The sequence below is a fragment of the Euleptes europaea genome, chromosome 1, assembly GCF_029931775.1.
Source record: "Euleptes europaea isolate rEulEur1 chromosome 1, rEulEur1.hap1, whole genome shotgun sequence".
NCBI classification, from domain to species: domain Eukaryota; kingdom Metazoa; phylum Chordata; class Lepidosauria; order Squamata; family Sphaerodactylidae; genus Euleptes; species Euleptes europaea.
Genome location: NC_079312.1, coordinates 30,521,608 through 30,546,953, shown reverse-complemented (window position 1 = coordinate 30,546,953; position 25,346 = coordinate 30,521,608). Strand labels below are relative to the sequence as shown.

Below are 25,346 nucleotides of genomic sequence, written 5' to 3'. Positions count from 1 at the left end.
TCACCCAGCTGGCTTCGTGTGTAGCAGTTGGGAAACAAATCCAGTTCACCAGATTAGCCTCCGCCGCTCATGTGGAGGAGTGGGGAATCAAACCCGGTTCTCCAGATCAGACTCCACCACTCCAAACCACCGTTCTTAACCACTACACCACGCTGGCACACAAGCACAGACTCGAATGGTATAGCGCTGACTCACCAAACACTGGTTGCAATATCGCCCAGTAACGAAACGCTTGCAGTAGCAGTCGCCGCTGATGTGGTCGCACGGACTGCTACCTGCGATGATCCCACGAGGGTCACACCTGCAGGCTGAGAACACACACGCCTGCACTTACTGGGCAGCCCGGTGTTGATTTTTAATTCAGCTGTGCCTGCTACAAGGCTATTCCACCAACCCCTTTTTCTCCTAGCCCTGTTGAACAGGCTCAAAGGGGGCAGAATTCTGAGCTCTCCCTACTCAGAAGAAGAAGAGTTGTTTTTTATATGTCGACTTTCTCTACCACTTAAGGGAGACTCAAACCGGCTTACAATCACCTTACCTTCCCCTCCCCACAACAGACACCCTGTGAGGTAGGTGGGGGCTGAGAGAGTGTGACTAGCCCAAGGTCACCCAGCTGGCATCATGCATAGGAGTGGGGAAACCAACCCGGTTCACCAGATTAGCCTCCACCGCTCATGTGGAGGAGTGGAGAAATCAAACCCAGTTCTCAGGATCAGAGTCCACCGCTCCAAACCACTACACCATGCTGGCTATCAATGCTCTGCCCCACACAGTTTCTGCAACCAAGGTTCTGCACATGGACCAAGGTCATCCAATTTTTTCTAATACTTGTCTTGCTTTACTTCAAATGGATAGTTTTACATAAAGGACACAGGCCTACTGTAGGAAAAACAGGTGGCAGCGGTGGCCAGGAGTGTCTTTTACCAGCTTTGGTCTTTCCTGGTCAGAAAAGATCTGGCCACTGTGGCACGTGCCCTGGTTACAACTAGATTAGATTACTACCATGTGCTCTACATAGGGCTGCCCTTGAAAAGTGCTAGGAAACTGTAATTGGTGCAGAATGCTGCAGCCAGGGTGTTGACTGGAGTGGGTCATAGGGAATATGACACTCCAGTCTTGACCCATCTTCACTGGCTCCCAATCTGTTTCTGGGCACAATTCGAGGTGCATGTATTGACATTTAAAATCCTGTATGGCTTGGAACCAGCATACCTGAAGGACTGCCTACCCCCTTATGAACCCACCTGACCACTACAGCCATCTTTTGAGGCCCTGTTTCCACAGACCCCTCCTTCTGAGATTAGGCAGGTGGCAACCTGAGGGAGGGCCTTCTTGGTCAGCACCAAAACACTGGAACTCCCTTCCCAGAGAGACTTTCCTGTCCCCTTCTTTTGCTGTCTTCTGCCAGTGGGTGGGGCTTTTTTATTTTGTCTGGCTTTACCTCAGTGATCTCTCCTTCCTGCCCTGTGTTTTGTTGTTTTTATGTTTTTGTATGTGCATTTTAGCTTGGTTTCAGTTGTTTTAATTACATGTTTTTGTTTGGTATAAATGGTTTTAAAGACACGCTTTATTGTGCATTTTGTTAATTTTTAGCCACCTTGGTGGCCCTGATGAGGGCAGAAAGGCAGGGTATAAAGTTCGTGAATAAATTAGTAAAGAATGGAACACCTGCCCCCCACAACATCACCCCAGGCAGTCACCGATACTAACGCTGGCACCCTTGAGGGTCATTGCGGCTCAGTCCGTAAAAGGCTTCTTTGCAGCTGTCACAGCGCATCCCCTTGACATTCTCTTTGCAACGGCACTGCCCAGCGATCATGCCCAGCATTGCATCGGTGTGGCTATCACACACGCCACCATCCAAAGAGCCCACAGGGTCACAGTCACAGGCTGTGGGACAAAAGAGAAGAAGGGAAGAGGTATACATTACAGTGGACAGCGAGCATCCTGGGTGGCATAGGGTTGGATCCCACAAAAGAGTTCCACACACGCAACAGTCCTTGCGTAAGCAAAATGCTAATATTATTGCTTGCTGTCGGCTCGCGTGAAATAAAAGCGATTGTACTACCCTACTACCTTTTCCACATGCACAAGACACAGATCAAGGTATTTCTTCAGATACAATTTCAAAATTAAATTAATTGGGATCCCAACTGTTGTATAGTCCATAGCTCCATGTGTACAGGAAAATGGGAACAATCACATGATGTCATGCTCATTTTGAACATGGCCTGTGGGCTTCCCAGTGCTTTCCCCTTTAAACTGGACCAAACGAAACCAACTTTGATCTAGTTCCAAGAGGAAACTGTGGGACAGTTGCAGGTGGAACATACATCTGATGTTCCACCATTTGTAGGGTTGCCAACTTCCAGGTGGTGGCTGGAGATCTCCCGCTATTACAACTGATCTCCCGACAGAAATCAGTTTCCCTGGAGAAAATGGCCGCTTTGGAAATTGGACTCTATGGCATTGAAGTCCCTCCCCTCTCCAAACCCTGTCCTCCTCAGGCTCTGCTCCCCAAATCTCCAGGTATTTCCCAACCCGGAGCTGGCAACCCTATCCTTTCGCCACTGGGGGGGGGGCTAGCGTTGCCAACTTCCAGGTACTAGCTGGAGATCTTTTGCTATTACAACTGATCTCCAGCAGGTAGAGATCAGTTCACCTGGAGAAAATGGCTGCTTTGGCAATTGGACTCTATGGCACTGAAGTTCCTCCCCTCCCTAAACCCCACCCTCCTCAGGCTCCACCCCAAAAACGTCCCGCCAGTAGCAAAGAGGGGCCTGGCAACCCTAGGGGGGGGCCTTCTGTAGCTAAAACTCTGCTTTCAAAATGGTGCAGGACAGCTCACCATTCCTCTCTCTCCTTCTGGCCCTTAAAGGGGCTACTATTACTTTCTCTGCCAAGCCTGTAGCTACTCTCAGCAGAGAAAGTGACAGAGAGGAGGAAATAGGGTTGCCAACCTCCAGGTACTAACTGGAAGTCTCCTGCTATTACAACGAATCTCCAGCCGATAGAGATCAGTTCACCTGGAGAAAATGGCCGCTTTGGCCATTGGACTCTATGGCACTGAAGTCTCTCCCCTCCCCAAACCACACCCTCCTCCGGCTCCGCCCTAAAAACCTCCCACCAGTGGCAAAGAGTGACCTGGCAACCCTAGGAAGAAAGGGTGAGGCAGGGGATCCAGGACACCAGAAGCCCTTTGCAAACCAAGTGAAAAATCTTTGAACAACTGACAACACCTCAGCTTTCCAGTTACACAGAAGGCTTGACCAAGCAGTGTGAGAAGGCTGCTTAGTTCCCCACTACATAAAGATCTACATATTTCCCAATCCAGATATATTTGGTCACTTCAGATACACGATGGCCTAATCTGTTAATTAAAAAAAAACACGATTTGGAGGGTGAACGAAAAAAGGCGACGCTCACGGATGCAAGCGGTGCTGGCCCGGATGTCAGCCAGCGGGTTCCGATGGTAGAAGGGCTTGCAGAACTGGCAGTGGCGGCCCATGGTGTTGTGTTGACACTCGTCGCAGACCCCGCCGCTGGCGTTGCCTGTGGCCAGGTACACGGCCATGTCGAAGTGACACTTGTGTGAGTGTTCGTTGCAGTTGCACTCTGCAAAGCAACCAAGGACACCGTTAATTGGCAAGACGCTACCTGACTTGTACCAGTTCCAACGTCCAAGCTCCACTCACCCATCCGTCTCCTGTGACATTGCCTAAGGCAGTGGTTCCCAAAGTGGGCAGTACCACCCCCTGGGGGACGCTGGGATTACCTAGGGGGGCTCTAAGAGGCAAAGGGGCAGCGGGGGGGGGGTGCTACAGGTGGGCCCCTTCAACTGTGTGGTTCACTAATTTACAATAGATCAAGCTATGGCACCATGCTGGCAAATTTGGTGGAAGCCATCAGAATTTTTTTCCAGACTTTCAAGAGCTGGGACCACTGGATCAAGTTCCATCAGTTTTGTTGAACAAATTTCAACTAAAAAGATTGAATTTGATTTTGAATTGATGTGTAATTAATTGTTACTGTTTTGAAATTTTATTGTTATTATCTTCTTTAGTGCACCATGCAAACCCATATTTTGAATAAAGCTTTTTATAGGATAGGGTAGGGGGCGCTGGGGTTGAGTTTGTGGAACCAAGGGTAGGCGGTGGCCCGAAACATTTGGGAACCGCTGGCCTAAGGGATCTGAGGCAGCAGCCCTTATTACAGGGTTACCTAAATAACTCGGGGGGGGGGGAACCAGCCCACCATCTGACCTGCCACACTGGGGCCTCCCAGTCAGCGTGAGAGCTAGCGTGGTGTAGTGGTTAAGAGCGGTGGTTTGGAGCGGTGGATCTGGAGAACCGGGTTTGGTTCCCCACTCCTCCACTAGGGTTGCCAACCTCCAGGTACTAGCTGGAGATCTCCTGATATTACAACTGATCTCCAGCCAATAGAGATCAGTTCACCTGAGGAAACTGTTCACCTGCCGCTATGGCAATTGGACTCTATGGCATTGAAATCCCTCCCCTCCCCAAACCCCGCTCTCCTCAGGCTCTGCCCCAAAATCCTCCTGCTGGGGGTGAAGAGGGACCTGGCAACCCTATCCTCCACCTGAGCAGCAGAGGCTAATCTGGTGAACCGGGTTGGTTTCCCCACTCCTCCACATGAAACCAGCTGAGTGACCTTGGGCTAGTCACAGCTCTCTCAGCCCCACCCACCTCACAGGGGGTCTGTGTTGGGAAGGGAAGGTGACTGCAAGCCGGTTTGATTCTCCCTTAAGTGGTAGAGAAAGTCGGCATATAAAAACCACCTCTTTTTCAACTTTGAAACAATGGGTGCTATACTTTCTAAACACATTGGCTCCTCTTTCCTGGGGGTAAATGTGCTTCTGTTGGTTCCCACAGCTTCACTTCAGGGTAGCTCCATGTAAACATAAAAAGTCAATGTGTCTCACCCCGGCAGGCATGCGGATTGTAGGCCTCAGCTGGTCTCCATGGCAACTCCTGGTAGAAGTCCTTGCAGAGCTCACAGTTGAAGCCCTTGGTGTGATGTTTGCACACACACCGCCCATGGATCTGGAGCAGAAGAAAGAGATAGGACGGGGGTGAATGGGGGTGCATTCAGAGCCTGCCTACTGGCATGGTTCAGTAGGATCAGAGTAGTCTGCTACTCAAGATGCAGATTTCAAAAGGTCCCATGAGCCCACGAGAGTTAAATAGTGGCTGATGATCATATAATCAGGGGGCTTGGTAATTTGCATGACTGCAATCCTACCACAGAGTCTAGTAGCATCTGCTAGGGTTGCCAACTCTGGGTTGGGAAATTCCTTGAGATTTGGGGGTGGAGCCTGGGGAGGATGAGGTTTGGGGAGGGGAGGGAGCTCAGGGGGGTATAATGCCATAGAGTGCACTCTCCAAAGCATTTTCTCCACGGGGACTAATGGCTGTCATCTGGAGATCAGTTGTAATTCTAGGAGATCTCCAGGCCCCACCTGGAAGTTTATAGAAGAGGCAGCACGAAGGCTCATAAATCAATAGTACATAATAGGAAATTATACACTTTGCATCTTTTATTACAAGGCAATTCCAGCATTACTCCATGCTGTTGCCTGAACACAGTTCAACACAATAACAAAAATCCCCTAACTACCTAAGACAACCTGACAACATAAAACATACAAGGGAAAAGAATTGCAATTCGGTAACAACGCGAGAAGGTCCAAGTCAAAGACAAGCAACCGCGTCCTGCACCCAATCTTGGCCTCGAAGGTTCCAAATGGTGCTCAAAGGTCCAATTCCTTCTAGGGTGCAGAAAGGTCCAGGGGAGAGCCCCAAGGCAAAACAATAAACTTGAAGAGAACTTGTAGCCAGCTGTAGCACGTTTCGCTACGCTTCGTCAGCTCATTCAAAGTTTATAGGCTCCTAATGCATGTCAATTTCATTTTTACTGCATGCTGTAGGATGCCTTCTGAAGCCCAACTTGTGCGTCTAGTCCTAGACTGTAGAATGCGCACCCAATTTATCCCGTGGCACTAATTGTATTGTTTTGCCTTGGGGCTCTCCCCTGGACCTTTCTGCACCCTAGAAGGAATTGGACCTTTGGGCACCATTTGGAACCTTCGAGGCCAAGATTGGGTGCAGGACGTGGTTGCTTGTCTATGACTTGGACCTTCTCGAGTCGTTACCAAATTGCAATTCTTTTCCCTTGTATGTTTTATGTTGTCAGGTTGTCTTAGGTAGTTAGGGGATTTTTGTTATTGTGTTGAACTGTGTTCAGGCAACAGCATGGAGTAATGCTGGAATTGCCTTGTAATAAAAGATGCAAAGTGTATAATTTCCTATTATGTACTATTGATTTATGAGCCTTCGTGCTGCCTCTTCTATAAAGTATCCTTAATACTGGCACAGGTTATATATTTAAGATTGCTCTACCCACCTGGAAGTTGGCAACCCTGGCATCTTCAGAATCTCCCCCCCCCCTTTACGTTTCTAACCCTGATGTTTGTGTACCTGAAAAGCCCTGTAACTAATTTCTGCAAAAGGCTTCTTAAAAGGGGCTGGGCAGAATTTCCTTTGGGTAGGTTTGGGATTACTTCACTTTGTACATGCCTTCCTCTTTTGCTCCACAAAAAACTAGCCCCTGGTCTAATACAATTATTATGTATGAAATACAGCCCTTTTAACCTCTGCTATTCTTGCCTACAGGGAAAAAAAACAACACATAACAGGGCAGGAGGAATCATACAAGAAATACATCTGTGCACAGTGAATTAATAGGTTATTATGAGGCAAAGACTGTACTGACTAAACGTGGACACGAAAAAACCTAATGTGTTTTCCCTATTTTTCCTTCCCCATTTCCCCCCTCTTTTTAATTTCTGTACCCTAAAAATCCAATAATTTTTTTTTTAAAGAAATACATCTGTGAGGACAGTTCCAGAGGGTACAGTAGTCATGTTGGTCTGTAGTAGAAGAGCTAGATACAAGTCCAGTGGCTCCTTAGAGACCAGCTAGATTTTCAGGGTATGAGCTTTCAAGAGTCAAAGCTCATTTGTGTGTGTGTGTGCCTTCAAGTCGCAGCCAACTTACGGCGACCCCTTTTGGGGGGGGGGGTTTCATGGCAAGAGACTAACAGAGGTGGTTTGCCAGTGCCTTCCTCTGCACAGCAACCCTGGACTTCCTTGGAGGTCTCCCATCCAAATACTAACCAGGGCTGACCCTGCTTAGTCTCTGAGACTTGACGAGATCAGGCTAGCCTGGGCCATCCAGGTCAGGGCCAAAGCTCTTTTAGCCAGATACAAATTGGAATGGAGATCTCTGAATCCTTCTGGATTGGGATATAAGGACCAGGGATTTCCATTCTGATTTGTATCTGACGAAGGGAGCTCTGACTCTCGAAAATTTATACCCTGAAAATCTTGTTGGTGTCTAAGGTGCTACCGGACTCGAATCTACCATATCTGTGAGGAGTTTCTGAAATTGCAAATTTTATTTCAGCTACCGGATTTATACTCCCAGTGACAAATGGAGTTTTTAGTGCAATAGGCTAGATTATTTGCCTGTACCATAACTGGGGTGGGGGGAACCACACTTCATAAGCAGAAACTCCCATCAGCCTCTGGCTTGCATGGCCCCAACTGAAAAAGCTTGCTCCCATATGCTTATGAAACCACTTGAGGGAATGACTCCGATGCAGAGCACATGCTCTGCATGCAGAAAATCCCAGATTCAGTCCCTAAATACAGTAGGCAATAGGGAAAAAAATTCTTCTTTGCATGAAATCTGGGAGGGCCACTGCAGGCAGCCAGAATAGACAATACTGAGCTAGACGGACCAGCAGTATAAGCAATTGCCCCACCAGTGCCTTACCATGCCCTCAACTCTGCTCGACACTCCAGTCAGAGGGGCACACTCGGAGGCATGTCCGTAGCAGAAGCAGCTCCCGCGCAACACCATCTCGTATACGGCGTAGTAGTATTTCTGCAGCACCTGATGCCGGAAGTCCAGTAGGTTGTCGCCCAGAGTGTGCAGCTTGGTGAAGTTCACCCGTAGGTTAGTGACTCGTAACAGATCTGGGGAGGAGCGGAGGGAGGAGATCAGTTCCCCTGGAGAAAATGGATGCTTTGGAGGGTGGACTCTATGGCCCTGTCAACGCATTGAGGTCCCTGTCCTCCCCAGGCTCCACCCTCAAATCTCCAGGAATTTCCCAACCCTTCAGAGGGTGGACTCTATAGCACAGTCACCCCACTGAGGTCCCTGTCCTCCCCAGGCTCCATCCCCAAATCTCCAGGAGTTTCCTAACCTGGATCTGGCAACCCTACCCCCCTGTCCCCCACTGAGGGTCGGGGGGGACCTGGCAACCCTAATATGCATTAGGGTGTCAGCCTTAATTAATTGACTGACTGATCCATCAGTGAGCTAAGGACACGCTGGTTTATTGTGCAGTAAATAATGATATTAGATTTAGATGAAGGTGAAGACACGCTGGTTTATTGTGCAGTAAATAATGATATTAGATTTAGATGAAGGTGGAGCGAAAATTGGAGTGAGAAACATTAATAATTTGAGATATGCCGATGACACACATTATTGGCAGAAAATAGTGAAGATTTGAAACAACTACTGCTGAAAGTTAAAAGAGAAAGTGCCAATGCAGGACTATAGCTGAACATCAAGAAAACAAAAGTAATGACTCCAGGAGAATTACACAACTTTAAGGTTGACAATGAGGAAATTGAAATTGTTCAAGACTTTCTATTCCTTGGCTCCACCATCAACCAAAAGGGAGACTGCAGCCAAGAAATCAGAAGCAGATTGAGACTGAGAAGGGCAGCCATGAAGGAGCTAGAAAATATTTTGAAGTGTAAGGATGTGTCACTGGCCACCAAGACTAGATTAATTCATGCCATCGTATTCCCTATTACTATGTATGGGTGTAAAAGCTGGGCAGTGAAGAAAGCTGATAGGAAGAAAATAGATTCCTTTGAAATGTGGTGTTGGAGGAGAGTGTTATGGATTCCATGGACTGCCAAAAAAACAAATCAGTGGGTTATAGATCAAATCAAGCCTAAACTGACCCTAGAAGCTAAAATGATTAAACTGAGGCTGTTGTATTTTGGTCACGTCATGAGACGACAAGAGTCACTGGAAAAGACAGTCATGCTAGGAAAAGTTGAGGGCAGCAGAAAAAGAGGAAGACCCAACAAGAGACGGATGGACTCAATAAAGGAAGCCACAGCCTTCAATTTGCAAGATCTGAGCAAGGCTGTCAAAGATAGGACATTTTGGAGGACTTTCATTCATAGGGTCGCCAAGAGTCGGAAGCGACTTGACGGCACTTAACACACACACACACACACACACACACACACACACACACACACAAATAATTATAAAGGAAATATTAAAGGCAGCCCTTTCCATTCTAACAATTAGTGGCACCTTTGGCTTATTCAACTGTAAAGTTTCTGCAGCGGTCTATAATGAGGTTAAGGTATTATGTAAATTTATTTAAATAAACCAATCAATTGTTTAAAAGGGGGCTTATTAAACTAAATATCTTTAGAACAGCCCTGATATATATTGATGATCTCTGTGCCTTAAGCTCAGCTGCTCTGGTGCCAGTCAAGACTCTGCATGGGCTGTCCTGCTTTCTCTTTGTCTCTATTCTGCTCTCTATCTCTCTTCCGCAGGAGTCCTATGTGTCTTTTCGGTTCCCCTGTTTCTCCACATCAATACAGGGCATTGTGGTGATTAATCATATCCTAGCTGCCATATGTCTGTACAACTCCTTATAATCCCTCCCCGTTTTTCTCCACTGCTGTTGTAGTCCCAGAGATAAAGATCATCATTAGGGTTGCCAGCCTCCAGGTGCTAGCTGGACATCTCCTGCTATCACAACTGATCTCCTGCTGATAGAGATCAGTTCACCTGGAGAAAATGGCTGCTTTAGCCATTGGACTCTATGGCATAAAAGTCCCACCCCTCCCAAACCTCGCCCTCCTCAGGCTCCACCCCAAAAATCTCCAGGTATTTCCTAACCTGGAGCTGGCAACCCTAAACATCATCCCCACCCTTCCTCTTTCCTTGGTCTTCTGGTACAGCCATACCTTGGATTTCTCGACTGTAAGGGTCCTCTACTTTTACAGCTGGGTCCAGCACTTTGAAAATCACCTGTAGGTTCAAGTGAGAGGAAATTTATTTTCTTAGCTGTTGATACAGTACATCAACTTCTTTCAAAACTCCCAGGACAGGGCATCAAATGATTAGGCCTCATGTCACCCCTAGAACTTTCCCCTGAAATCTGATTGCTGACAGATAAAAAATTGAGTTCTGGACGAACTCAATTTCTTGCTTGTCAGCAGTCAAATTTTCACCCTGTCATTCCTTGAAAGAGTGAGGTGATCACATTTTATTTTGTGAGACAGGTTAGACTCAGATTGTGACAGGCCCAAGGTCACTCAGTGAGCTTCGTGACTGAGATGTGAACCCAGCTCTCCGTGGGCTTAGCCCCAGCTTTTTTCGCACTTCACAGCCAGGACTATTTGCAAGTGGAAGGAAGAACAGAACTATGGCTGAACCACATCAAGTTCACGAGATTAACGTCTATGTGCTGCATGGGTTGTTTCCGGAAGCGACTTGACGGCACTTAACACACACATGCACACACAGGGAAGTACTGACCTCTCCGTGGCTAGAGGGCTCAATCTCAGAGTATCTCTGGTCACACACTGCCTGGTTGACATGTGTTGGGATCTGGGTAGGGATTCCAGGGAACAGTTTGGAGCAATTGAAGGCAAAATAGCGATAAACCTTCCAGGAGTGCCCAAAATCTGATGAACGTTCGATCAACATGGCTGCTGGCCGGAATGTCTGGAGGAGAAAGACGGAGAGACCTGAGCTGCAACTGCTGTCCTGCAGCTAAAAAAGGACCCCCCAAAATCCCCAAACCTCAAATAAAAATTCCAACATTTTCAAAGCAAGAGACTTGCTTGTAAGGAAGGCCCAATTCACGAGTGCCCATTGAAGCATTTTTCCACCCCCGTGTCTGATGTAAAACACAAGACAGAACTTTTAAAGGTGCTTGCATTCCCCCTCCCCCCCATTGATCAGTGGCCATATGGGAAGGTTGCTTCTCCTTGCACGTAAGTACACACACCCTCCACACATCTTTACAGTGCAGGTAAAGGTGAAAGGTAAAGGTAGTCCCTGGTGCAAGCACCAGGTCAATACTGACCCATGGCAAACTATGTTTATGGGGTGGTTTGCCATTGCCTTCCCCAATCATCTACACTTTACCCCCAGCAAGCTGAGTACTAATTTTACCGACCTGGGAAGGAAGGCAGGCTGAGGCAACCTTGAGCCAGCTACCTGAAAATGACTTCTGTTGAGATCAAACTCAGGTCGTGAGCAGACCTTTTGACTCCAGTACTGCAGCTTACCACTCTGCGCCAGAGCAGAACACCCCCCAAAACAGTTGTGGTATTTCAGCCTCTATACAGAATAGCCAGTACCTTAAACTTCATTATGAGATGAGTGAAATGGAACTCAGCTTCCAGGTCCAGGCGGATGCTGACCTCCTCCATGCCTGGGCAGGGAGAGAAAGGAACAGGTGTTAGACCTCCCCACATGGGTATCCTTCAAGAGGGGAGGCTGGAAATTGGGGGGGGGGAAATATGTCACATCTACATACATCCTGGAAGAGACGGATTCCTCATGGATGTAAGTGATGCTGGGCTTCAGTCTTCCCCAGTAATACTTATTTGCCTTGGGCTATGTACAGACAATAGTTTTTCAGGGCCTGCAGGTGGTATGATAGAGCTGTTGTTGCCTGCAGGCATATATTTTCATTCCTTCTGTTCTGCTTTGGTCCCTGAATGCCGATTCCCGAGCTTTGAAAAACCTGAAAAACTTGTCTAACCAGAGTCCACAGTGGGACCAGGGGAAAAAAAAAAAGAATGTGCCAACTCCCAGGCAATGATAGCTCTATCATACCATCTTAGAGACTTTGAAAAACAATCACCTGTACTTAGCCTCAGTCTAGTTCTGAGGAGCTGTGGGTACTTCCTGCTAGAAGAAAAGGCCTCTCTCTGAGGTGTAGGGTTGCCAGCTTCAGGTTGGGAATTACCTGGAGTTTTTGGGGGTGGAGCCTGAGGAGGGCGGGGTTTGGAGAGGGGAAGGACTTCAATGCTATGGAGTCCAATGGCCAAAGCGGCCATTTTCTCCAGGGGAACTGATCTATGTCACCTGGAGATCAGTTGTAGTAGCGGGAGATCTCCAGACACCACCTGAAAGTTGGCAACCCTACTGAGTGGGGACCTCCATCTTTTGTGTAGAATCATAGAATCATAGAGCTGGAAGGGACCACCAGGGTCATCTAGTTCAACCCCCTGCACAATGCAGGAAATTCACAACTACCTCCCACCCAAAAAAATCACACAAGGTTGGAAGAGACCCCAAGGGAATGCCTTTTCCTAATTTTGTAAAAGTGTATATCACACAGCTGCTGGTGTGTGTGTGTGTGTGTGACAGAGAGAGATTTTAAAAGGAATACCAGTGCAGAAGAGAGGGACTATTCAACCCTTTCTCCTGTGCTGTCTTTCCCCTGACAATCGCTTCCTTCAATCTGGTTTTACTGATAGGTTTTCCCTAACAAGACCAAAAGTAGCTTGGGAATATTTTCAGCGTGAAAACAGGGTGAAGAGGAAGGATAACAGCTCCTCTCCCACCCACGCTGCAGTGTTCTCCTTTAAATGGCAGCCCAAATCGCTTCAACATCATGAGGCAACATCGTATTGCCTGGAATAGACAGATTCAGGCTGTATGCAGTAGGGTCCATCTAGGCTGAAGGAAGTAGGGACTCGCCGTTCCAGAGAGTTTGAGCAGAATAAAAGAGAAGGGTGGAGACCATCCGACTTTCCACTTGTTGTTTGAAGGTACCACAGGAATGAGACCTAGAGCCAGGCCTAAATAGGGTTGCCAGCTCCGGGTTGGGAAATACCTGGAGATTTGGAGAGGTGGAGCCTGAGGAGGGGAGGGTTGGGGAGGGACTTCAATGGGGTATAATGCCATAGAGTCCACCTCCCAAAACCAGGCATTTTCTCCAGGTGAACTGATCTCTGTTGCCTGGAGATCAGTTGTAATCTCAGGAGATCTCCAGCCATTGGGTTGCCAACCTCCAGGTGGTGGCTGAAGATCTCCCACTATTATAACCAGTGGCGGATCTACTATGAAACTAATGAAGCTTCAGGGCTCCTAATCCTGGAGGGGCCCTGAAGCAACTTTTTTTTTTAATGAGTGAATTATTCAACAAAATCGATGGAGTTTTTTTTAAGTGTTTGTTATTAAAATAATAAGGCTATTTTAGTGATAGAATCATAAGCCAATAGGTTGAAGAACTTAATATAGACCTTAGAATATGCTCTAATACCAATTTCATATGTCCTGCCCTATTGTTGCTGGTTGCGAAGGGGCCCCCATAAGCGTCAGGGTCCCAAAAATGTAGGTCCGCCACTGATTATAACTGATCTCCAGGCAACAGAGATCTGTTCCCCTGGAGAACATGGCCGCTTTGTCAATTGGGCTCTCTGGCATTGAAGTCCCTCCCCTCTCCAAGCCCCGCCTTTCTCAGGCTCTACCCCCAAAATATCCAGGTATTTCTTAACCTGGAGCTGGCAACCCTATCCAGCCACCGCCTTGATGTTGACAACCCTAGGCCTAAAGCAACTAAACGTTTTCAATCCGTTGCTGCCTCTTACCATTCTCAGATTGCCACCAGGTCTGCTCACCATCCTGGCCACTCAGGTAGATGACATTCTCTATGTGGTGGCTTTCTCGCAGGGATGGGGAACGAGAGTCGCAAGTGAAACATTTCTCGGAGTCCTACCACGAGAACCACAGTGTATCAGACACCAATTAAAGTACCACACAGATGCTCAGAGAACTCAGATGACAGTGGAGGTTACTGTTGTCTACATACATGTCAGGACACGCATGTCCGGCAAAGACACCACTTTCACCCTGCAAAACTCATTGAACAAAGAGCCTGACTGTCAAGTGTCCCTGAGCCTAAGTGCCGTGAAAGTCAGCAGATGGTTGTCTGCGGATAGTACTCTGAACCACAGTAAAAATAAAAAGAAAGGCAAAGCTTTATTAAAGGTACTCCACAGGGGAAGTTGAATTACAACCCAATGCGTTTTGATCCAAGCATATCTTCAGGGCAATCCCCTCCCCCCAAAAAAACCCCAACTTGTAAAGTTACTAACTTGTTTATGGGAGCATAGGGTTGCCAGCTCCGGGTTGGGAAATACCTGCAGATTTTTGGGGCGGAGCCTGAGAAGGGCGGAGTTTGGAGAGAGGAGTGACTTCAATGCCATAGAGTCCAATTGCCAAAGCGGCCATTTCCTCCAGGTGAACTGATCTCTATCAGCTGGAGATCAGTTGTAACAGCAGGAGACCTCTAGCTAGTACTCAGAGGTTGGCAACCCTATGGGAGCAGCTGTCTCACAGCATTGCTTTTTTCCTACAAACGAGTTACAGGGCAGTCCTACGCAGGGCTGTGTGCTTTGAAGTCTGGCCTTAAAACAGGGTAACTCTCTTTAGGATTGAGCAGTTAAGATCAACCTGGACTGAAACATACCAGGCTAGAAGCTTATGAAGCATCTTTGCCCCTCCTTTTGTTCTTATTTTGGGCTCCTGCTCCCTCTGTGCACTCTGAACCAACCTGATCCAATTTCCTCCCCATCTGTGCAACAACCCCCCCACAATCAAATTTCCACCCTTGGGGACACCTGAGACGGTACAAAAAAGATGGTATCTCCACTTTCTACTGCCAGCCAGCTATGTTTTTTTCTGCTCCGTTTTCAGCAGGGTTGTCATCCAGTCCTTCTGGCTGTACTTTTAACATGCAGCACTTATCAGGTGATGTTATTTAACTGCCGGTCATGAAAAGCTCGGCTGCCCATTTCTTCATATTAGTCATCTATTCAAAGGATAGGGCTTTTTTTTTCCTGGTCAGTTGACAACCCTAATTTTAAGAGTATTTTTTTATCTGAGAACATCAGAGGACTGTGATTGGCCTGAATTTCTCATGTGTTTTCCGAGGTGAGAATGCCTGTCAAACATCACAGGAACATCTGCAAGGGAGATATGAAGACCTCTCTTTTGTATTGGGCTGCCAACCTCCAGGTAGTAGCTGGAGATCTCCTGCTATTGCAACTGAACTCCAGCCAATAAAGATCAGTTCCCCTGGAGAAAAAGGCCGCTTTGGCAATTGGACTCTATGGCATTCAAGTCCCTCCCCTTCCCAAATCCCGCCCTCCTAAGGCTCTGCCCCCCAAATCTCCAGGTATTTCCCAACCCGGAGCTGGCAACCCTACTTTTGTACCAGTAGGGAAAGTGGTGCATGCAGCACAATCCTATGCATGGCTATTCAGTAATGAATCCAAGGGATCTGATTCCTAGGGGAAAAGCATGAACCGCAGCTGTGGAATACTTCTTTGTGCCAGGTGTACAAAGGGGAGGGGCTATGGCTCAGTGGTAGAGCATCTGCTTGGCATGCAGAAGGTCCCAGGTTCAACCCCCAGCATCTCCAGTTAAAGGGATTAGGCAAGTAGGTGATGTGAAAAACCTCTACCCGAGACCCTGGAATGCTAATGCCGGTCTGAGTAGACAATACTGACTTTGATGGACCAAGGGTCTGATTCATTATAAGGCATGTGTGTTTAGGTGTGTTCAGACTCCATTCACTTCTTCTGAATGAATCTTTTGATTGCAAGTAGGCCTTCCTGCCATTGGCTTTTGCCTTTATAAATCTCCCCCGTTTCAAATGAACCTGGCTAGAGAGAAGCGCCAGCAGGGCCTGCATACAGACAGGCTGCCCTGATGCTGAGTCCCCATTGTCAATTTTTCCTGGTCCTTCGCCCTCACCACCACTCAGGTAGCCTTACCTGCAGATGGCTTACGATGCAGTATTCCTGGGGTTCCTCCAAGCCGCAAGTGGACGTGGCACTGAGGCTGTGGGACCGTCCAATGAGCAGGTTCCCTGTGGCTGGGTAGCAGCTCCCCTCTGAACAGCCATGGTATAGCAGGTCAGGCTCTTCTGGGCCTTGAGCGTCGACTACCTGAACTGGTCGGAAAAAGAAGGGGATAGGCCCAAGGCCATTTTAAGATCTCGTGAGACCCCTGGGCATAGTGAAACTTAGGATCTCTCCCACAGAAACTGATATTGTAATCTCTCTGCCCACTAGTGTTGCCAACCTCCAGGTGGTAGCTGGAGATCTCCCACTGTTACAACTGATCTCCAGGCGACAGAAATCAGTTCTGGAGAAAATGGCCGCTTCAGCAATTGGACTCTATCCCAAGTAGAGAAACCACAAATCCTTGTCCATCCTCCCAGGAAGTTCACTGGGTGACCTTGGGCCAGTCACTCTGTCTTTCAGCCTAACCTACCTAATAAGGTTGTTGCTGTGAGAGAAAAATGTAGGAGAGGAGAGGGGTGTCGCCAGCCACTTCGGGATTCCCATTGGGGAGAAAAGTGGGGTATAAATAAAGAAATGGCAAAGGCGACATTAGAACCAAGTATTCCTGGTTCATTCATAGCTCAATTTCTTAGCTACTCTATTACACCAAAGATGTTCATTCTTGCTGCATAACCTCTGAAATAAAGAAAGGAGACACCATACTGTCTATCCACTTGTGAGTTAGGGTTGCCAGGTCTCTCTTTGCCACCAGTGGGTTTCCCTTCTGGGAAAGCCTGTGCCGGCGTGGCTGCGCTGGCGGCGGGGGCTGGCAGCGCCCAGACACCGGTGTGTTTGCCCCACGCTTGCATAGGCGCCACCTTATTCCGTGATAAGGTGGCACCTGCGCTGGTACGGGGTCAGACGGGCGCCAAAGGAACTTCGCCCCCCCTTCAGGAAGGGGCTTTAAGTGCTGAAGGTACCATTCCTTGTTTCTGATTCAGTCATACGATGGAACACTTGAGGCTGGAGAAACAAGACCTCCCTCCTCGCTGCACCTTGCGCTTCCCACAGTCAGCAGAAGTGTTTGTCACATGCCGAAGCTTTTAATGCCAGAGCACAAAGGGTGCTTGTTAGTACTGGCAGAGAATGGTGTTACTGACCTGCCTGTGACCCTGTCGGTCTTAGAATCAGAAGGGGGGCTTGCATGCGCCAGGATCCTAACATTAACCGCGTCAGGATTTCAGGATATATTAAGGAGAAAACTTGCAAGCAGGCTATAGCTTCCCGATCGATCCCACAAGTCTAGAAAGAGACGAAGCTTTCGCGCTATCACCTGCAGAAGCTAAGAGCATCTCAGAGTTTGTGGAAATTGAACAGGGAGATCTGATCTGACAACTGCAAATGAGGCCTTCTGCTCAGGACTTTTGCAATGTGTGAAACAACCCTTGGATGGGGATGTATGAATATATGTTTCTTCGTTTCTTTTAATTTGGGGGAAGATCGTATTCCTCCTGTCTCTTTGGCAAATTCCCTGTTTTCGTTCATTTCTTTTACACCGTTTGATTGTTTGTTCTATAGCATTTTTACACCACTTTTGGTACACTTTATTACACTACGTATATTCAACTGAAGTGAAACCAGTGAAATGCCTAACGAATTTCATGACTGAGATCAGAACAAAAGGCGGCCCGCCGTTTTGAAGAAGAGTTGGTTTTTATATGCCGACTTTCTCTACCACTTAGGGAAGACTCAAACCGGCTTACAATCACCTTCCCTTCCCCTCCCCACAACAGACACCCTGTGAGGTAGGTAAGGCTGAGAGAGCTCTAAGAGAGCTGTGACTAGCCCAAGGTCACCCAGCTGGCTTCATGTGGAGGAGTGGGGAATCAAACCCAGTTCTCCACTACACCACGCTGGCTCTCAAGTCAAAGGAAGCTTGGACTTCAGAAATGAACCAGAGTTGGTGTGAAATTCAGTAGCATTCCTTCCCTTGGAGCCACAGGAGCTCCGGTCAGCTGTCGTTTTCTCCCATGTCAACAATATGCACATCCTGGTGAGGTAACGTTGCCAGCCTCCAGGTGGGACCTGGGGATCCCCTGGAATTACAGCTCATCTCCAGACAACGGAGATCAGTTCCTCTGGAGAAAATGGATGCTTTGGAGGGGGGGGACTCTATGGCATTGTACCCCACTGAGGTCCCTGTCCTCCCCAGGCTCCATCCCCAAATCTCCTGAAGTTTCCCAACCTGGATCTGGCAACCCTACACCTCCATCCCCTGCCAGTGGTCAGCAGGGACCTGGCAACCCTACAGGAAGGGAGCAGTGTCGCTAGGGTTGCCAACCTCCAGGTACTAGCTGGAGATCTCCTGCTATTACAACTGGTCTCCAGCCGATAGAGACCAGTACCCCTGGAGAAAATGGCCACTTTGGCAACTGGACTCTATGGCATTGAAGTCCCTCCCCAAACCCTGCCCTCCTCAGGCTCCGCCCCAAAACCTCCCACCGATGGCGAAGAGGGACCTGGCAACCCTAAGTGTCACATAGGGGCATTCCACAACATGGTCCTCAACATTCAGTTCCATCCCTTCCCTGGGACCCACATACCGGAAGGACCGCCTCTCCCCTTGGAATTCCATGGGACACCTCTGTGCTTCTGACCAGCTTTCTCCATTCTTTCTTGTACACAGGGGAGAGGATAGGGTTGCCAGGTCCCTCTTCGCCATCGGTGGGAGGTATGCCATAGAGTCCAAATGCCAAAGCAGCCATTTTCTCCAGGTGAACTGATCTCTATCGGCTGGAGATCGGTTGTAACAGCAGGAGATCTCCAGCTAGTACCTGGAGGTTGGCAACCCTAGCGACACTGCTCCCTTCCTGTAGAGTTGCCAGGTCCCTGCTGACCACTGGCAGGGGATGGAGGTGTAGGGCTAGCTTTGTTTACTGAAGTACCTGGAGGTCGGCAACCCTCGTTGTAACCCTCACCCTTTTGGAATGGTCTTCTCAAATCGGTGAAGAAAGCCGCCACACCCTTCTTTCTGCATTTGCGCAGGGTTGCAAAACTGTTAAGGGGGCATTTCTTGCCTGTCGTACTGGTCATAGTTTGAAATGATATATATATTTACATGTGTCATGACAATGTTTTAAAATGCGTTGTTACCTGCCCTGTTATGGAGAAAGAAGGGTTTATAAATATTTTAAAGACAAACGTTTTTCTCAGAGGCTCCTTAACCAACCCTTATACTTTAAAAAAAAAACAAAATTACTGATTAGTGCCCAAGCTTTCGCTCTCGCCAATGATTAACTGAGGCTGCCCGGCCAGAGGTACGTCAGGTACATTCCAGAGCAGCCCCACCTGGGCACTTGGTGTGGTTAATTTCTAAAAATGAGAACTGGTGAGTCTCAACACTGCCTGGAAGCCACACCTGCCGCCATTACTTGGAGGCCGCCTTTCCCCTATTCTTCTTCGGTTTGTGTGCCAGCAGCTTTTTTCCCCCCACCCAGTTCTCCTCCCGTGCCTTTATTATCAGCTCAGCAAACTTTAAGCAAATGAAACTTTTCCTGACGCATCATGTCAGAAAAAAGCTTCACCTGGCTTAATTTCTGCAAGAGAGTGCCACCTTCAAGAAACAGGAGGAGAGTCAGTTTGAGGTTTGTTTCTAAAGCCAGGCCTTGGATATACAGAACTAGCTGTGATTACCTGGGATGAAGGAAAGGCGCTCAGGGCATGGGTCAAACAAGAAAAGACAGAGGTCACAGGGTTGCCAGCCTCCAGGTGGGGCCTGGAGACTTCCTGGAATTACAACTGATCTCCCAACGACAGAGATCAGTTTCACTGAAGAAAATGGCTGCTTTGGAGGGTGGGCTCCGTGGCATTACACCCTGCTGAGGTCCCTCTCCTTCCCAAACCCCCGCCCTCCCCAGGCTCCACCCCCAAATCTCCAGGTATTTCCCAAGCAGGAGTTAATTTCTCCTAAGAAGGGCATTTCAGGCCTTTTATGCAGGGACATTCCCCCACGGTCACCCCACCAACTGCTTCGGGGCTTCCTTTTGATTATGCAGGCGTTTTGCGACTGTCAGAGGTCGCCTCTCTCTCCCCCTGCATTTTGCCCACATTTCCCAGACGCTGCTTTAGCCTGAATCTTGAAAACATGGGGGGTGGGGAGCGAGGCGACTTCTGACAGTCAGAAAACACCTGCATAATCAAAAGGAAGCCCCGAAGCGGTCAGTGGGGTGACCACGGGGTAACGTCCCTGCATAAAAGGCCTCTGTTAGCTAGGTTTGCCAGAAGGCCTGGAAAAAAATGCCTTGTCCCTTTAATGGAGGCTCAGTGTGTGGAATTGGGCAGCTGAAGTTTTTCATCTCATGGAGGTGAATACCAGTGTGCTTAGAGCGATGTAACTGCACATGCTCAGAGAGGCACATTTTCAAAAAGTCTTGTGCTGTACAGTTAGTCCCTGTAATTCACAACAGGTGCCGAGCCCTTTGCTTGTACTTATAGCTTGGATCCCACCTAGAATTTCTATGGGCACAATGGGGGTGCGCTCGTTTCTGCTGATTCTCTCCTCCTTTGGGAGATCTCTGATTCCCTGAAGATATTCCTAGGAGCACCATTTTCGGTAGCAGGGAAGCAGCAAAAATCACATCCCCTCCTTGTATCTGCAGAAACAGAAGGCAGGATGGAAGCCGTAGTTTGCAAACTTTCTTTACAGTTTGAGAAAAGAAATCTGTATCGCTCCTTGTCTCACAACCCAGTATTCCCTTGTAGAAAAGAGCAAGAGTCCAGTAGAACCTTAAAGACCTACAGAATTTCTGGCAGGGTTATGAAATTCTGTGAGTCACAGCTCACTTCTTCAGTATTTCCTTGGGCTGCGTAGTATTGGGGGGGTACTGTAGTGGCCCCCTCCTTTCCTGTTGTTCTTCATCTCTGTACCAGTCCAGGACTTGATATAAGTCCCGAGAAGCCTTTATCAGTGCCGAGGCTTAGCCCTGCAACACGTGAAGCAATAAAAGGAAAGGAATGCCAACTGGGGGATAACATTTCATTCATCTGGTGAAGTGGGCTCTAGTCCATGAAAGCTTATGCCACAAGAAATCTGTTCATCTTTAAGGTACCACAAGACCCTTCTTTGTTTTAATAGGAAAAGGAATGAAGGTCAAATTAGACGAGGCAGAGACCTTGCCGTTTCTTTTAAAGCTACACTTCAGGTGCGTGCCCCCCCCCCCAGTTCATATCAGGGTGGAGAGGAGGGTGGTTAATCTGCTTCCCCTTGCAGGCTTCTCTGCCTGTTGAAACTCCCCTCCATGCTCCTATTAGCTTGGGTGGGGAAAGAAAGACAGACACTCATCTTCTGCCAGTATTTTTTTCATCCAGTGCTAATAGGAACAAGGGGAGCACTTTTGATAGGCTAAACAATTAGAGTTGCCAGGTCCCTCTTCGCCACCTGCGGGAGGTTTGGGGGCAAAGCCTGAAGAGGGCAGGGTTTGGGGAGGGGAGGGACTTCAATGCCATAGAGTCCAATTGCCAAAGCAGCCGTTTCCCCCAGGTGAACTGATCTCTATCAGCTGGATATCAGTTGTAATAGCGGGAGATCACCAGCTAGAACCTGGAGGTTGGCAACCCTAACAGCAATACAGGTGGAGAGAGGGGGGGATTAAATCCTCTCCCTAGGGTTGCTAGGTCCCCCTTAGCTATCAGCGAGGGATGGAGGTTGCCAGACCCAGATTGGGAAACTCCTGGAGATTTGGGGATGGAGCCTGGGGAGGTCAGGGACCGCAGTGGGGTACAGTGCCATAAAGTCCCCCCCCCTCCACAGCATCCATTTTCTTCAGAGAACCTGATCTCTGTAGTCTGGAGATGAGCTGTAATTCCGGGGGATCCCCAGGTCCCACCTGGAGGCCGGCATCCCTACCGCTCCCTGTGTAGCCTCACTCCCAGGCATAGGTCCTAGCCTTAAAAGGTAATTCGTGGGTTGGATCCTGATGATAACTTTAGCTAATGGTAGAAGGGGATTTTCATCAGTTTCTACAGAACCCCCGATTCACCCCTCGTGCTGTTCCTGGGGGTTCCCTGTCCCCCGGGAAAAGCATTTCAGGGAGATCAGTGGGCATCAGTGAGAGGAAGAAGCCAGGAAAGTTCTGTACCACGAACAGTAGGGCTGCCATCTGGCCCAGAAGGAAAAAACCCTGCTGTCCCAAGCAATACTTTCAGCACTCAGGAGCATACTGGCTTCTTAGGAGTAATCCTGGAAACAGGTGGCTGTAGGGTCTGGAACAGAGACTTCAGGGGGTAGAAAAGGCCTCTTCTCTTGCAGAGCCGGGGCAGGCCCAGCCATGCCTTATTCCGACCAATCCCCTCACAATGGGTCCCCAGGCATGACTTGTGCGCAGCGTGTGTCATGGCATGCCGCTGCACACAGGCGCTCTCCAAACTGGTTTAAAGGTTGGCAGAGCTCCAAGAGTGTTTGTGTCAGCCAGTAAGAAAACCACCACCTCGTCCCATGTGCCAAGTGAGGACAACTCGGAGCCTTCGGAGAAAAATTAAAAGTGCCTCGATGAGTCATCCTGGGGGGGGGGGGGACAAGCCCTGGAGAGAGGGCTACGTCAGACACGTGTGTACATCTTTGGATCTCGTTTGCAAAGATCGCACGCTTGCATTTGAACATAACGACACTGGGCACGATTGGGCACTTTTCAGGACAAAGGGCAAGGAGATGATTCGTGACCGCAAACCCCTTTAATGTAGACTGAGCAGCAGCGGACAAAAATCATGACTTGTGCTTCTGATTACCTATTTGCCTCGTGCAAAGTAGAGGACTGTTACTAGTTTATTGTGGAGGTTTGCATCCATGCATACATTTTCACAATTTCTGTATGTGGAGAGATATGTTGTCGTTATGCATTTCGGGATGATCCCTTTCAAGCAACTGATGTGACTGTTAGGTAAACATAGGCCTTTTATACAGGGACGACCCCCACTGACTGCTTTGGGGCTTCCCTTTGATTATGCATGCCTTTTCCGCCCGTCAGAGGTTGCCTTGCTGTCCGCGCACGTTTTGCCTGCATTTTCCAGATTCTGGCTAAAGCAGCATCTGGAAAACATGGGCAAAACATGTGGGGAGAGCAAGGGGACCTCTGACGGGTGGAAAAGGCATGCATAATCAAAGGGAAGCCCTGAAGCAGTCAGCGGGGGTGACCGCAGGGAAAGGTCCCTGCATAAAAGGCCATAGTTTTCACAACTGCTGGAAAGGGGATTAGAGTTAGTTTACATAAAAACATAAGAAAGGCCCTGCTGGATCAGACCAAGGCCCATCAAGTCCAGCAGTCTGTTCACACAGTGGCCAACCAGGTGCCTCTAGGAAGCCACAAACAAGACGAGTGCAGCAGCACCATCCTGCCTGTGTTCCACCGCACCCAAAATAGTAGGCATGCCCCTCTGATACTAGAGAGAATAGGTATGCAGCATGACTAGTATCCATTCTAACTAATACCCATGAACATCCCCCTCCTCCATGAATATGTCCACTCCCCTCTTAAAGCCCTCCAAGTTTCTAATTCACTTGGGCAGATACAGGATTTCGGTTCTCCTTACCAACAGATACCTGCCTCTTTCAGAAATTGACTCTTCTGGCTTGACTTTGAGGGATTTATGATGTCTAGAAATAACAGCAGCACTGGACCGAGGGCATTTCCCCCAGCGCTGCAGAGGAGAGGAATGCATCACAGCGGACTTTCTAGAGTTGCCGTCCTAGGTACTTTGACTGAATTCAACTTCCACTGAACTCAGTTACTCAGTTGGAGAGGGGCTGTGGTAGAGCCTCTGCTTGGCATGCAGAAGGTCCCAGGTTCAATCCCTGGCATCTCCAGTTAAAGGGACTAGGCAAGTAGGCGATGTGAAAGACCTCTGCCTGAGACCCTGGAGAGCCGCTGCCGGTCTGAGTAGACAATACTGACTTTGATGGACCAAGGGGCTGATTGAGTAGAAGGCAGCTTCATGTGTTCTGAGTAAACTTGTGTAGTGTCACGCTGCAAGATTGCCAGGTTCCTTATAGGCTGGGGCCTTCATTCCTCAGTAGGTGCATAATGGAGGATTTCAGCATGATAGCCTGTCCTGGAGAAAGCACCAACAACTCTATGCACAGCTACAGCCTTATAAGCCCACTGAATCCAGTGACCTCTGAAGGGTGTAACTCTGTTTAGGCTTGCTCTGTACACTTGCCACAATCCCCCTTTCTTCTGAGCAAATAAGAACAATCACAGGAGCCCTACCTCTGCATGGAATCTTTCAGTCCTTCTTTATTCCCAACCAAATGTGGAAACAACAGACAGGACCAGCCCACAAGCAGGCCAGAAACTGCATGGAAAGGTTACCCATCCAGAGAATTCATCAATTACGTTTTTATCCTTTCCTCTAAGATACAAAGGTGACATAAATGATTCTCCCCTCCCTCATTTCACAACAACAGAAGAAGTAGAAGTAGTAGAAGAAGAAGAGTTGGTTTTTATATGCCAGCTTTCTCCACCACTTAAGGGAGAATCAAACTGGCTTATAATCACCTTCCCTTCCCCTTCCCACAACAGACACTCTGTGAGGTAGGTGGGGGCTGAGGGAGCTCTAAGAGAGCTGTGACTAGCCCAAGGTCATCCATCTGGCTTCATGTGGAGGAGTGGGGAAACCAACCCGGTTCACCAGATTAGCGTCCGCCGCTCATGTGGAGGAGTGGGGAATCAAACCCAGTCCACCACTCCAAACCACTGCTCTTAACCACTGCACCATGCTGGCCTGTGAAGTAGGTTAGACTGAGAGAGAATAACTGTCCCATGGTCCCCCAGCAAGCTACATGGCTTTATTGTTACTCCAACAGGACAAACTGTGATTGCCTGAGGCCATTTCACGTCAAGAAAATGGCATGGGAAAGAAAGCTTATCCCCGTGATATGGGCCCAGTCTGAATCAGGGCCCCACACGTGCAATTTTTATAGAAACGAAAATGCTGGGAGCTCTGTTCACAGAATTCCCAGCCTCACATGTAGTTGATGCGGGGGGATTTGGTTAACAAAGTCACTCTACCCGCTATGCCACACGGGTTCTGTATTTCCACAGGGTTTGGCCCAGTGGTTGAAGGGCAAATTAGGTGTCAACACTTACCCCAAAGAAGCAAGGGGAGAAGCAATGCCATTGGCGGCGTGGAGAGTTTCAATCTGGGAAAGGAAAAGAAAACAGAACTCTGTAGCACAACAATAAAGTCTTCCCCTTTGCTGTGAGAAACTGAGGGGTGATGGACAAGGGCTTGAATAGAAGGCCCACTAATGGGCTGAGGCCTTGTAGGACAAAAAGCTCAAGTAACCAGGGGCAGCAAGTGAAGGGAAGGAGTCCAATGCAGGATGAGTGGGACAGGGTATGAAAGA

General features: G+C 48.5%; 1 protein-coding gene across 1 annotated transcript in view; it reads right to left on the bottom strand.

The window, feature by feature from the left end:
- LOC130474923 (laminin subunit beta-2-like) overlaps nt 1–25,346 on the bottom strand; it is a 99,255-nt gene that overhangs the window by 55,867 nt on the left and 18,042 nt on the right. Inside the window, exons 3-12 of the mRNA XM_056846618.1 lie at nt 15,935–16,108; nt 13,745–13,868; nt 11,501–11,574; nt 10,671–10,859; nt 10,097–10,160; nt 7,857–8,059; nt 4,943–5,063; nt 3,427–3,615; nt 1,711–1,890; nt 196–308 (exon numbers count right to left, since the gene is read on the bottom strand). Coding sequence (XP_056702596.1) covers nt 196–308; nt 1,711–1,890; nt 3,427–3,615; nt 4,943–5,063; nt 7,857–8,059; nt 10,097–10,160; nt 10,671–10,859; nt 11,501–11,574; nt 13,745–13,868; nt 15,935–16,108 — 1,431 coding nt within the window. The remainder of the gene's footprint in view (nt 1–195; nt 309–1,710; nt 1,891–3,426; nt 3,616–4,942; nt 5,064–7,856; nt 8,060–10,096; nt 10,161–10,670; nt 10,860–11,500; nt 11,575–13,744; nt 13,869–15,934; nt 16,109–25,346) is intronic.